Source organism: Rhincodon typus, unplaced genomic scaffold (genome assembly GCF_021869965.1).
Source record: "Rhincodon typus isolate 14 unplaced genomic scaffold, sRhiTyp1.1 hic_rhity00001406, whole genome shotgun sequence".
NCBI lineage: Eukaryota > Metazoa > Chordata > Chondrichthyes > Orectolobiformes > Rhincodontidae > Rhincodon > Rhincodon typus.
The window spans coordinates 6476-21635 of NW_025967044.1; the positions used below are offsets into that span (position 1 = coordinate 6476).

A 15160-nucleotide genomic window follows, 5' to 3' on the forward strand; every position below is an offset into this window, starting at 1 on the left:
TCCTACCTTCTCTTTGGAAAACTTGGTTACAAACCTAGAATCTCTTAATTTTTCATTTATTGCATTGTCTTTTGGTACTTGATCATGGGTATTACTTCCTGTAGGCTCTGTTTGTATGCAGTAACCTGCAAGGTACACCACAAGTCTCCTCCCACATTTTTCTCTTTAAGAAACCAAGTAAAGGTTCCTAGGGGAGGTGATGATGGCCTAGTGGTGGTATTGCTAGATTGGTAGTCTGGAGATCATAGAGTCATAGAATCCCTACAGTGTGGAAACAGGCCCTTTTCGGCCCAACAAGTCCACCCAGACCCATCACCCTATAACCCACCTAATCTACACATCCATGAATGCTATGGGCAATTTAGCATGGCCTATCCACCTAGCCTGCACATCTTTGGACTGTGGGAGGAAACCGGAGCACCAGGAGGAAACCCACGCAGACACTGGGAGAACGTGCAAACACGTAGACAGTCGCCCGGGTCCCTGGTGCTGTGTGGTAAAAGTGCTAACCGCCGTGCCGCCCACATTCTGGAGACCGGAGTTTGAATCCTTCCATGGAATTAGAATGCAATTAAAGTCCTTGTTTTATTAAATTGATTTAATAAAAATTTGGTGACTCTAGATCCAAATAAATATGGTTGAATTCTGTTGGCCTAGCAGGTCATAAACGGGCAACAAATACTGACTTTGCCAGCAAAGTCCATATCAGTGAAATAATGAAGAAAATTGCTTAATTTAAATTCTCCCTTCTGTTACTTTCCAGACCTGCCAAGACCAAGGAAACGGCTAACTGAGCTCATGATAAAAACTGCACTTGAAAAGTCTTCTGGGAAAGAAGCTGAATACCAAGCTGCAGCTGCCAAGGAATGGGGTCTTCAGTTCCTACGGAGCCCCTTGGAAATTATACCAAGTAACGATGGCAAACGTGTAGCTGGGATTCGGCTATCTGTTAACAAAGTGGAGGTAGGCTTGGTTAGCATTGTGTACCACATCTGGGGTTACCAGTACCCTTGCTTTTATTGGGTGTGAGACAAAGGTTCAAGATTTACTTGCAGTTTGAGGGCAGAATAAGTGAAGATAAATGCGAGACCTTATAGATTTGTAAGTAGGCAATGCTTACTATGCACTTTCAGTTCTGGTCTCTTATATCCCTGATGCTTGCCATATCTTTGCCTGCCTGGGCCACAAGCTTCTGAATTCCCTTCAAACTGTCTGCACCTCTCTATTTCTTTCCTCTATTTAAAATGCTCATTAAGACTGATCTCTTTGACCAACCTTTTGGTGACTTGTTCTCAGAATATAAGAAATGGAAACAGTAGGAGGCCATCTGGCCCTTGCACTTTGCATCTGTGCTTTTTTTTTTAAAAAAAAAAAAAAAAATCATGAATTTAAAAGCAAAACCCTTCTTGGGATATGAAGGTCACACTGGCTAGGCCAGTGTTTTTGTTGCCCATTCTTTATCGTCCTTGAAAAGATGATAGTGAGCTGCTATCTCTGCTTTGCCTTCAAAGTATTATCTCCACATGCCTCAATAGTCAAAATTTATTCCTAATGTGTCTTAGCGTCAAATATAAATTGATAGCACTTCTGAAAATTGCCATGGGCTGTTTTTGCTATGTTAAATATCCTAGATCAACTTGAATTGATATATCAAATGTTCACTTAAATGCTTATTTTGTTTGATCTTCTTGATAACTGGACCATTAATGTTACAACTTATTCTGCACCTTCAATGCTGGAGGAGAAAATCTCTGAGCTTATATAGGTTTGGTTTAACTACTGGAGAACCTTCCTCTTTTTCCTGAGGGTTTAGGAGAGTCTGCAAAGTTCGTGCAAACAGAAGACGTTGAAGATCTGGAGTGTGGATTAGTGCTGAGCAGCATTGGCTATAAAAGCTATCCCATTGACCCTTGCATTCCATTTGATCATCAACTAGGAATTATCCCAAATAATTTTGGACGGGTCCTGCATGCACCAGGTTAGTTGGTAGTTCTGCAGAACTAGATCTTAAACAACAGTCCATTGGCTGTTGGCTCATGAGAGAAATAACGGACTGATGTTTCAGGAATGGACTTGTTGTCTGAACTAGAGTTCTAGTAGGAGGTCTTCTCATGAAACATCAATTTACTGTTGAAAGATGCAGACAGTTCAACATTTTATTGTTCATCATCTTGAGCAAGGACCTACCTCAGGCATTGTATTGAGCTGCTTTAGAAGTAAGCAAGTTTTTATGCTGAGTATATACCTCGTGCAATACTTTATAGCAAAGAGTGTTTTACATAATGACATTACTTATTGCACTGAATGGACTGCTGCACATTATAATTAATATTATGGTTCCCCAATTCTGAATAAGCTCAATTAGTCTAAGGCTCTGTGCTTCCCTCTTGTGCTCCCTTTATAGTTTATACTGAAGAAATTCCACTTCAGAATTCTGTAGGTTTGTTCTGTAAGGGGGAAATTATATCCTCAAGGATTTGCTAGAATGTCTCTAGGTTAAAGCTCCAATTGTAATGTACAAATCAAGGTCATTTTTGTAATTGGAGACCTGTAAGGATTTGAAATTCATGTTCCTGGGTGCCACCTCCCAACTGTGGGGATGCAGGAATTGTTTTTTTCCCAGTGACTCAGGTTGAAGACCACTGCACCAAAATGAAAAATTCATCCTACTACCTATAGAGAATAGGTACTGACTTTGAACTGATGTGCAAGTTATTTATAAGTACCTTCTGTGATTCATTTACAATTAGATACTATATATAATTTTTAAGACCTTCATATCAGAACATGGTGTACTAATCCTGTTCTCACACTCCATGACTAAGATGTAGGAAAAAAGTAGACCATTCGGCCCATTGAGTTTGCTCTGCCATGGAATGAGATCATTGCTGATCTGATAATCCCAACTCTCTTTTCCTGTTTTTTCCCCAAACTCTGATTCCCTTACTAATTCAAGGCTGCAATAGACAGATTTTTAATATACTTAATGACCCAGCCTCAGCGATTTCCTTCACTGAAGAATTCTACAGATCCATTACCCTGTGAGAGAAGAAATTCCTCTTCTCTGTTTTAAATGGGCAACCCCTTGTTCTGAGATTATGCCCTATCGTCCTAGACCCTTCCCAAAAGGGGAAACAACCTTTCATCATCTACCCTGTCGGGTCCCTTAGGAATCTTTGTATATTTCAAGAAGGTTGCTTCTCGTTCTTCTAAACTGCAGTGAGTATAGGCCCCAGTCCCTCCATACCTTGGATCAGCCTAGTGAACCTTTTCTGGACTATCTGTGATTTTGAATAAATGAGGTTCAACATCTGTTGAAAGTTGAAAATCAAGAACGTTTGTTTAGAAAAATAAGTTCAGGATACTGTGGCTAAGTTGATTAGCAGCAAGCACTTCAGGATGAATGCAGCTCCAATGTTTTATTTTTCATTCTGATGTTACTTAAGCTTTGTATGCAACAAACTTGTGTATATTAGCTTAGTGATTATTTTACTGAATTGATAGTGCAGAGACTTTTCACAATTGATGTCCTCCCACAGCCCGTGTTAAAGCTTGAACTTCAAGCAGGGAATACCAAAGTTGAATTAGCAAAAGTACCCATGAGGATGTTGAAATTTTTCTTTTTTCCAAACCTATCTCACTAAGGTCCTTTCTAATACAGTTCAGCTGCCACCATCTAGCTTGCATGTGACTTCAGCTCCGAGTCATCAGTGATTGACTCTTGACTGCCTCCTTAAGTAACCTAATAGACCACTTGATTGTATTATGGAGTCAGTCCAATGCCTTGGCACACCTGAATGAACAATAAACACTGGCATCACCAATGCCCACTCTGAGTGAATTACTGCCAAGTTTGTACTGGGTCATCTGGGAGGTGTTATGGCTTTTGCAGACAGGATGAATTTGAAATGTTGAATATAATTGGCGATGCTAGTTCAAGAGTACCAACTGGGTGGTTTTGAAGAAGGAAATGTACCAGGAATTTGGGGGAGCTCTGCTAAACTAAGGATATTTTTGAGGCAGTGGAAAAAGCCTAGAAATGGAATAATATGTATGATTGAAAATAGTATGAAGCAATTCTAATCGTTGGGTATTAGACAATTTAAAAACTGTAAATCATTCTATACCCTTCCCAGGCCTTTACTGCAGTGGCTGGGTAAAAAGGGGACCGACTGGAGTCATTGTAACCACAATGCATGATGGCTTTGAAACAGCTGAGACAGTGCTGGAGGATGTACGATCAGGATTACTAGATGTGTCTGCTTCAAAAGGAGGATCTAAAGTGATCGAGGCTTTGCTTAAACAACGAGGTTTGTAATTTAAAACATTTTCACAATGAATTGAGAAACTTCAAAAGAAATTCCTCATTCAATTTCCTTAATCCGTGGAGAGTCTCCTACAACTTTTTTTTTTCTTCGGGTGGGGGCTAAGTCTTAATTTAACTTTTGCACTTCAGGAGAGGAAAAGATCAGTTTAGTTGGGGTTATTTGTGATTCTTTTGAAACAAAGTGTGGGTACATCACCTAGAACTGGGGACAGAAAAGCCACAATATTTGAAAAACACTTTGGCCCACTGTGTCTTCAGAGGCATAGTGGATGCATAATAATAAAGTAGTAGTCTGCCTCCAGTCAAAGGTTGTGGTGGACAGAACATGTGACCTACACATTACAAATAGGCCACTTCACCTGCCGACTGCTTGACCATTTGATAAGATTATACCTGGTCTGATTACTCCACATTCCCTTATTCTTTCACCCACTTGCTTACCAAGAACCTGTATCCATCTGTCTTGAAAATGTTCAGAGCTTGCATTTTGTGGAAGAGAATTCCAAAGACCCATAACCTCCTGAGGAAAATGAACGCAGTTCTATCTTAAATTGACAGCCCCTGACATTTAAAAAATGAACTTTGCATCCTCCCATAACAGGAAATGTCCTTTCCATGTCCACACTTAAGACCCTCCAGTATGTTTAATCAAATCACCTCTTTTCTAAATTCCAACAATACAAGCCTAATCTGTCTAACTCTTCCTCAAATGATAACCCACCTATTCCAGTATTAATCTCGTAAACTTTCTCTGAACTGCTTTCAAAGCTTGTACATCCATATTCAAATAAGGAGACCAATACTGTGCATAGCCTTATAGACATGGTCTGATCTGTGTCCCATTTAACTGAATCATAATACTTCTGCTTTGGTTTCCAACTCACCTCACAATGAGTGGTAACAACATTTCATCAGTTTTCCTATTTTCTTTCGATAGCTGCCTATTAATTTTTTTGAATTTCATGTAATAGGGCACCCAGATTCCTCCGAGTCTTCGAATGCTAATCGCTTGCCAGTTAGATAATCTATTTCCTTTTCTTCTTCCTGCCAAACTACTTAATATTCTCCCACATTATAATGCCATTAATGCCCAATCTTTGCCCACTTTTTTAAACCTGTCTGTATGCCTGTACAGTGTTATGTATTCTTTTGAGTTCACTTTCCTGACTATCTTTGCATCATCAGCAAATTTAGCAACCATTTCTTCAGTCTCTTCATCCAAGTCATGGAGGTAAATTGTAAACTGTTGAGGCTCCAGCAGTGATCCCTGTGGCTCATTACACTAGTATTTGATTTCTGAGCCAGGTATATAGACCACACCCTAGTGACTGGTGGATTATATTACACACAGTTGAAAGGATTTGCTGTGTAACAGGCAGACTGAGTGTATGCAATCCACCATGCTTGTGAGGGTCAGCATGGTCTCTGACATGAGATGAGATGAGATTCTTCTGAGGGACAGCATTTTGCTAAACCATCTTGATCTTGGTAACCTGCACAATAAAATTATCAGTCAGGCTTGCCATGTGGCTCGGTTGTCTGGCTAGAAGCCATGTTTGTTTGTAGGGCTCTGTCTTTTGCAAACAGAACACATTGTGCATTTTCGATTAAACTGAAGTTTGGGGTCTGCTTTTCCCTGATGCGTCCAAATGGGAATGCCTGGACCAATAATAGTTGACTGATCTTTGAATTTAAAAAGCCTGGCGATTAACTGTTTCCCGGTGGATTCTCCATTCTCTGCCAAAGTCCACTTTCCATGCAGTCTAAGTTGTTGATTCCTTTGAGACTTGATCTTGTAATTCTGTCCTGATTGAATGCAAGACAAAAGAAAACTTCAGCCTGTCACTCAGCAGCACTAAAGCTTTTACTACAAACAACTGTGCTATCTGTGAGATACTATAATGTTGAAAATTGGAACCATCTTTTGCATATATGTGAGTGCACTTTGATATATTCTGTAATTCTGTTGACTCCATTCTTTTGTTTTCTGTGCATAGACTACTGTGATAAGAGGCTATGGTTTTTAAAAAGATTCTTGAGTTATGTGTATGTAACTGGTTTTAAAATCTGATTTTTAGGTATTCGCCCAGTTACATTTCCTGAATGGGAAAAGATTGACAATGTTGAAGTGGCAAATGGAGAGAAAGCAGGCAAACCCAGAGAGAAACTGCTTGATGTGCAACAGATGATAGAAGTGGCCAATCAGTGAACATGCTGCTCCATGATGTTCATCGAGACTTCATCACATGTTTGAGATTAGATGTGTTCTATGTCTGACCCTATTCTTCTTCTTACTTAATGCAGAACAGTTCCTCAGTTTGTGATTTTAAAGAGGCAGAATCATTGAGATTAAGATGAGTGAGGAGGCCCAATTGGTTTATCTTGGGTCATCCTTCTAATTAAAGCCTGCTGTTCCTTTGACTGAATCACAGAATCCAACTGATTCTTTACCTTTTTTTTCTTTTGAAATTGATCGTTCCCAGTGTGAAGAGCTTAAACTTAGGACTGACAATGAGTTTCATCAGTATAAGAGTGTCCACTCCTATTTTAATGTTTAATTTAAGAAATATTGTCCCTACTTAGCCGTTACTAATTTGTTGTTTTAAATCTTAAATATCTCCTAAAAGGTCTCCACTTTGGACGATTCTTTAGTTTTTCCTCACAACCAGAACTATTTGGTTTTCAAAAGATTTTCAGCATTGTATTGTAGGAAGTGACCTCAAAAAGCAGCAGCAAAATATCCTGGACTGCCCGTTTATTTAAAAAAATCCTAGCCACTTTAGCTTAGTAGAACTTGTCCATAACATGGCATCTTGCACTAAAATCTGCACTGCCCTTGCAGTTTGAATGTTATCTTTGTGTTTTGGTGTGTAGACCATGGGCATGTTAAGTGTGGTCTAGGTAGAGCACTAATTTCAGCACGGCATCCTCTGACTCCTTCTGATTTAGCACCATTGTTCAGTGTTCCATTTGTTGGTTACTAGTTTGCCATGACTGGATATGTTAATTACAGAATTTGCTAACAGCCTTTTAATTTTATTTGTAACTATTATGACATTTTAAACAATATATTAACTAGTTCCTTCATTTGTAACTTCCATTTCATTCCATCTGACACTTTTAGAGCCCCTAAATTTGTGTCTAACTTGTTGCTGGATCTTGGTTTCCTCATCAGACTCGGTGCCATCTCTGTTTTTGATCAGTTTTTATTCAGCCTGATGTTGTAAATGAAGAGCAGCACAGATAACAATGCAGATCCACTCTTCTCCAACTCTGCCCCCTCACTCCCAATGAACAACACTGCTAGGCAGCTCTGAAAAAGGTACGTTTTTGTCTTTAGTTGTCTGTTATCCTCATCAACTACCACCTCTCTCCAATCCAAACAGTAGTGTAGCTTTTGGCCATATAACTGGATTGCGGAGTTCTTTCCACCCAGTTAAACTTTTTAATACAAACCTTCAGATCTCCTCTGTCACCGCCAGTTGTTTATTGACTGAGTTTTCCCTTTCATTCCCTTAATCAGAAAAGTGTTTCAAGTTTGAAGGACTTTGTGAAGTGGTATTTCCTGACATTGTTTTAGCCTTGAGCATTTTTTGTGCCCATCTTTTGTTATGAGCAGTAGGAGCTGCTCATAGCTCAGCCACCTTGCACTTCAAATGTGCTCTGGGCCTTTACAGTTTTCCTCCTGTTTTGGTGAGCAAATCTTTATCCAGTTGTGACTTTGTTTCTCTTGTGTCCCATCTGTTGTATGTCAGAAGTGGAATCACGAAAAGCTTCAAGAGGTCATAGGATTTGATGTGATCGATAAATGGAGGAGGAAATTGGATGAGCTGTGCTGGAAGAGTAGTTTGTGCACAGATGTTTTTATTAATTCACCAGAACTGAACTAACTTGTCTTGGACTGACTGAGAAATGCTTATTTACAATGCAAGTAATTGAAAACAATTTGCATATCTTGTATTTACTCTGCATAGCGATTGCAAAAGCCTACTTTAAAGCAGGGAAGCCATAGGCTTGGAAATTACATTTTAAAATTCCCAGTTTGATGCCTTTTAGGTCCATTAATTGGGTTTGCAGGCTGAATTTGAAGAATTAAGTATTCTGATAGAAAATGCTGGTAGAGAGATGGCACAATAAAGTTTGCCTTGTTAATGCTTCCTCAGTCTTGCATAATTTAGAGTAAAGGTTATCCTGCCTGTCGTTGCTGTGTAGATCTGTAGGGGGTTAAACAGCAATTTGTTTGCCTAAAATTCTAGCAGTGGTAAACATCTGAATTTTTTTCTGTTGGAATGTAGTTTTTTGAATTGAAACAACTGTACTCAAGACTGGCAGTTGTTTGATTAACAAGTTCCAGGTCAGTGCTCTGAATCATAAGCTTTTACATTGGCCTCTGTAGGTTTCCTGCACCCTTGGGAGCTGACCTTGGAAAATCCAGCATGTTAGCTTGAGGTGGTTAGTTGTGCTAACGACTTGCACTGGGAACTGTTGGAGCAAGCATCCCTCTTGAGGCCAATATGGAAGCAATTTAACACATCTTCACCAGTTAATAGCATTCCAATTAACCCTAAAATAACTAACATAGGTTTTTGAGAAGAAAGGCAGCTTTTTTCTCAGTCAGATATAAAACTGAGGGTGAGACCTTTGAAAGTTAACAGTATTGCTATGGCTAATTCAGTGAGCACTTCTTTAAAAAAAAAATCCATCTTGTATAATGTTGGGCTTTTTGCAATTCTCAATTTTAAGTTTGGTTTAAATAATTGGCAAAACACTTTTTTGTGGTTTGTTCCTCACTGGCAGATTTAGGCATCATAGACATGTTTAACAAAGTGTACATAATTTTTCATGCATTCTGGTCTGTTTTATAGTTTTGAGCAGGATAAAAGCAATTCATAATTACGCACTTTAAATGCCTTGAGCTTCACAGCCTGTTTCTGCGGATGCAGCCAAGTTCCCAATTTTTTTGTTACCAAACAATAGAACATTGAGACCACCCCCAAAGCGAAGCAGGCCCACACAGCTGGAGATTGCTCTTTTATTGAACTCACAGCTACACCGAAATTTACCTCAAACTAATGGACATGAATTTGTCTGCTGACCAGTGTTGAGTAAATAGGTAGTTATCGCTAATTCTTACTGGATGTGTGTGCTGTTGGCACATAATCACTTCAGACTCAATGTCAACTGATCCATAATACCTGATATGACATTTTTCCATTTCTCACCAGTACAGTGGTTGAGGGATAGGGACGAAAGTCTCATCAAATTGTGGTTGCCGCTCAGTGAAGGGTCTTTTCACCTTTATAGGTTATGCTTGGTGCTTGATGCCTGTAAGTGATCCATTAATTGTTCTGGATGATAGCCAGTTTATGCAAGTTTCTGATTTAGAAGGTTTTACTGACTTAAACAGATTTTTTTTATTTACAGCTGGGGAAATAAATGCGGTGGAACCGTGGCTCTGCCAGATTTTCATGCGCAACTTTGGAAGAAATTTAGAAGCAGTGCGCCAATCTGTGTAGTTTGACTAGTAACAGAATCTTCTGCTAATTGGAGCAATAAAGATTTTGACAAACTTGCCAACCTGACCTGATTGATTAACTGTGTTTTCAAAGAAAATTAAAATAGTTTATTGGCCTTTAGTTATGTTTAGGGTTCTGGTAACCGTTTCCATTGGAAACCGGGTTTCTAATTTCCAAGTGTTGCTGTCAAAATGTGTAGTTGTGGCAGGTCACCTAGTCAATCTAATTTGAGAGTGAAATTTGGAAAAGAGGTTTGCTGATAAAATGCTGTGAAAAGTCTTTGCCTGCCACAATTGATTCTTGAGCATATCCCAAGTTTGGCAGGTAGAACCTTGAATCTGTACAAGAGCTCTCCCTGCTGATGCTTTGTTTTGCATATTAACCTACTATAAACAGAGTCCGACTGTTCTTTTTGATCTATGTGCATTGGCTGTGGCAGTCGATAGTGTCATGATGTGACATTGCAACAAATTTTTTTTTCCTGAGATGGCTACATTTTGAAGCCTGAGATTTGCAGCAAAGTGCCCTATTGTTTGTAGGTAGTCATCTGTATCATAGCTACAAGGCAGAAATGGACCTGGACACTGTGGATTTTGAAAGACTCAGCTGCTTGCAATCCCAGACTGAGGTGCAACTTCTCAGTCCTATTGGCTGTGCCTTTTTAGAACCTATAATGTTCTTTTTAATCTATTAAAACATTACTTTTGTTTTCTTCAGTGAACTATGTGAAATAAGTTGTGAAAAATGTTTTTGTACAAATTTTGAGATTCTGAATGCATTTAAAATCAAGTTATTAAATAATGCTATTTAATAAAAGATAAAATGACCACTGCTGTTTGTTGATCGTTTCACTTTTGCCCAAAAAGCACCCTTTTTCTCTTTTTAGATTTGTATATATTACAAATTTTAGCAAAGGTTAGTTTGACATTGCACCAACTGGACAACTTCTTTCTCTATAATCAAGATAGGAATGGGCAATTTTTTTTTAATGTTCAGAACATGAGAATAGATTTTTGGTTTAAAAACTCATTTGAAATTGGGATTGAATGAGCATTTGTTGAGGTTGGCTCACCTCATTTGGAATATTGTCATCCTTTTGAGGAAGAAGATTGCATTCCTCGAGGGAAGAGCATAAAAACAGTGAGTATTGCATTGTTTCCTTCAAATAGTTACCATAAAGGCAAAGTGGGAGAATTGGTCCTTTTTAGTTATGACCATCAGAGGTTCCCGTGTAACCCTAAACACCTCAAAATTTAATGATCCACCCTGGTGGACCACAGGGACTATTGTTTTAAGTGAATCTACTGGCCATACATAGGAGGGGTACAGTACTGAACCTATTGGAAATTAAACTAGGTGCCATTACATGCCAATACCCTGCTGTCTTAGTTAACCCCCCCCCCCCCCGCAGACACAGAACACATCCTCTGTGTACAGAAGATGCCCCTGATTGACAGGGTGCCACCCATCCGCTCAACAGGAAATTATTTTAATTGGATCAGTACAATAGGAGAGTTTGGTTTAATCCCCTAACAATGACCAAGGATCTGGCTATGCAAGAAGTGATTATGAAACACCAAAGGGGTATTTGCCCAGCGTAAACATGGCTGTGGGCATATACTGGAAGAAGTGATAATCAAGGGGCCAGACCCAAAACTGCAAAGACAACACGGTTTCCCCAGACAGGCAGAGGGGGAGGTAGATGAGGTGATTGACAGCCTTTCATGACGAGGAGTGCTGCAACCTGTAGCCCCCACTAATAATGCTCCAATTTGGCCTGTCAGGTTCATGGCGCTTAACTATTGACTACTGGGAACTCCATAAAGTCATCGCCTCACTGCACAAACTGTAGCCACCAGCCCAACAACAATAATGAAGCAAACCCCGCAAGCAAAATACTTCACAGTACTTGATATTAGTAACGGTTTCTGGTCCATACCCTTACATCAGTCCTGTCAGTATAAATTCACATTCACCTTCCAGGAACAACAATTTACCTGGACCTGTTTACTCCAAGGGTTCCATAACTCACCCTCGATTTTCCACAGACAGTTAGCCAAAGCATTAGAAAAGTTTTCCCGGTCTGCTTGCCTAATCCAATATGTAGATGACCTACTCTTATAAACTGAAACAAAGGAGGAACACATCCAAGTCCTAGATGAATTATTTAACCTCTTGCATGTTACGTGTTGTAAAATCAACCTGCAAAAGGCACAGATTCTACAGCATAGGGTAAAATGCTTGGGAACAATAATCACCTATGACCAAAAGCGAATAGATTACATGGTGCGACTCCCACTTCCCCCAGATGTTAGTGTACTCTGATCTTTCTTGGGTCTAGTGGGATACTGCAAGAACCACATTGATGGGTTCACCACCAAAGCGATCTCATTCACAGAGTTGCTGAAAAGGAGCGCTGCCTGGAATTGGACATCCCAACATACAAAGGCAAATTTAAAGCATACCCTTGCAACAGCACCAGCCTTGCTAGTTCCCAACCCTGACTTACCATACACCCTAGAAGTTGCAGCCACAGACCGTACAATAGCTGCCGTTGTGCTACAGGAATGACACGGTAGGCTAGGCCCAGAGGCTTTCGGCTCCAGAGTCCTACAGCCCGTGGAACAAGGGTTTTCCAAGTTTGAACGACACCTCCTCGCAGTCTTGTGGGCAGTCCAGTACTTTGACTATACTTTGGTGGTTTAAGTTCCCTGACTATCTTAACCGAGCATACCCCCAGTCCAGCTCAAAGATGGCTCAGTGAGCCGGACCTGAGGATGAAACAGTTCCTGGCAATGACCCCAGCTGAGGTACAACTGTTTCTGATGGTCAGCACTCGTATGCAGTTCCACACTTCTGGTCCTGTGGGACCAATTCACATTCTTGTAAATTCTAATGGGATTAACGGGATTAACCACCCCATCAAATATGGGTCTTCATTCAAAAAATAAGTGGGGGGGGCAGCTAGAGTGCGTGCATTACTCATGTTACAAACTATTTAGATATTAAACAAGGATAACAACAGAAACAACCTTCATCTTCCCTCAGGACAACCACGGCCACACGAAACATAATCAGAATCTACTTCATCAGGGTCGTCATCATCACCAGAAGCAACACACAAGAAACATCGGACAGACCAGGCTATATGTATCCAGGATACTTATGGTTTGGCCCTCCAGATGCAGGTGCATGTGAAGATGGTGTGTTATGAGTACACCCAATAAAAGTATAATGTTCGGGTGTTTATTTCAGTATCTTTGCCCAGATTCTTTGGCTTGATTTCCCAACATGCCTGGTGTATTATTCAATTCTGCCATTTTGAGTGGCCCGTCCGTCTGCACTCCCTCCTCTTGATCCTGAATGTGAAGCGCGATGGATCACCTGATCACAGACCAATTTCTGTGTGGTGACTGTATGATCATTCCAGCTCAAGCAAAGTTCAACATACGCTCAAACAATTGAACTCTTACAGATAGAATGTTAGGAAATGACAACTAACTGAGACCGAGGTTCGATGAATGGAATGCGGTAATAGTAACATAGTGCGCTGGTGCATGGGTGGTAAAGCTATGAATGAACTAGAACATGGTATTAGTAGTAAATATAGCACATGTGAATGGGTGGTTAGTAAAGGTTATGAATGAACCAGAACACAGTAGTAGTAGTAAATATGGAGAGCTCATGAATGGGTCGATTAAAAAGGACTTTTATGATACAAAGGTAAAGAAGCCCATAATACAATATCTCTCAAAACCATAGAATAGGATGCTTTAAAACGATTAGTAGATATGTAATGTATAGTGATTTGATGCAATTAAAATGCCTGGTTAATTGAATTATAAATTTGATGTAATTAATTTACAGACACGAAATAAGCAAGTGCATAGTAACAGTTAGTTTGCAGACTTAGGTAATTTCAATGTAAGAGCATATAACAATAGTGTTGCAATAGTGTGCCTTTTTAATAGGCTCAGGGAGACCGTGAATTGAGTGAGGTCTCTCTGCTCAGTCTTTGAGACAGTTCTCTTTTCCATTGGGTGACCTTGACAGTGTGGATGATGAGGTATACCAGGGTAACCAGGATTAACAGCACAGACAAGAGTGACACGAGACGAACCCAGAGATGGATTTGTATGTTGGAGCCTCGGTCCCAGAAATCCTCCCACCAAGTCGTAACTTTATTTTCTTCTTTTCGTTCATTGACATTGTTGGCCTGCTGTATTACCTTGGTGAAGGCTCTATGGGCCGTGACCAGTTGGGTTTGGATTTGGTGTAACTCCTCCGGCAGGGATTTGAGACCAGTGTCGTACTTCTCCAGGTATTCTCCCAAAGTTTGCTGGAGTTCCTCACTTGCATTAAATTCCACCCTTTCCCTTCTGTGTATATTTAGCAGCTGAATTCGGCCTACCCTGACTGATATGTGTGGCCTAATACAAAAAGTGGTCTTGGTGACATCGCATTGTGCCCTCCCATACTGATATGTGTTAAGTCAGGCTGTGAGGTAATATTCCCCTTCTCCCCTGTCGGCTACCAGGGTTATATCAGTGTCCAGGTTGCGAGACTCTATGGGACACTTTAGTCTGGTGTTTGTCTTGAAGCCACATAGTGCATGTTCATTCAAATAAATTGGGTATGTGGGCATGTTATCACGGTGTTAATTTGTTGACATCCATGTAGAGTAGTGCCTATGAGCCTCCCTTCCTTCTTCACTGTGTGCGACAAGGTGCCATCATATCCTATCCATAGACCCTCTTGAATAGTGCCTATGTTTTCTACTTCAAACACCCTTACTCCAATCCTGTTGTTCGTGATTGTTGAGAGTCCTCATACTACCCCAAACACTTTCCCAAGAGTTCCTTTATAGTCGTGGTTGAACCAGACTGTGGTCAACTGCCTGAGCTGACGGCCTGATAATCCGGGGTGTTTCTTTCCCGTAAATAAATGCTGTATTTGTCACTGATCCAGGATGGAACCTGTCCCTGATCGAGCTTCTCTCTCAACTGTTCTAACATCCACTGTCCATTTTTACTGCACAGGGTCTGGTTCTGTTGCCTGCTGTCATCTTCCAATTTCCCTTTTATTATCTGATTGATTGTTTTGACATGTCCTTCCAACATAGCTACCATAAAGGTTCTGGCTTTATTCCCAAATAGATCACCTTCGGCATCTTGCGGCTATTCTCATTAATTGTGTCCAAAGTCTAGAACATAGAACATAGAACAGTACATGCCCTTCGGCCCATGATGTTGTGCCGACCTATTATCCTACTCTAAGATCAAACTACCCTGCATACCCTATATTATGCTATCATCCA

General features: G+C 40.2%; 1 protein-coding gene across 1 annotated transcript in view; it reads left to right on the forward strand.

The window, feature by feature from the left end:
* LOC125481241 (NADPH:adrenodoxin oxidoreductase, mitochondrial-like) overlaps nucleotides 1–10670 on the forward strand; it is a 13313-nt gene extending 2643 nt beyond the window's left edge. The window contains exons 2-5 of the mRNA XM_048592532.1: nucleotides 764–963; nucleotides 1807–1978; nucleotides 4137–4310; nucleotides 6406–10670. Of these exons, the coding sequence (XP_048448489.1) occupies nucleotides 764–963; nucleotides 1807–1978; nucleotides 4137–4310; nucleotides 6406–6536 (677 nt within the window). The 3' untranslated portion in view covers nucleotides 6537–10670. The remainder of the gene's footprint in view (nucleotides 1–763; nucleotides 964–1806; nucleotides 1979–4136; nucleotides 4311–6405) is intronic.
* The last annotated feature ends 4490 nt before the right edge of the window (nucleotides 10671–15160 follow it).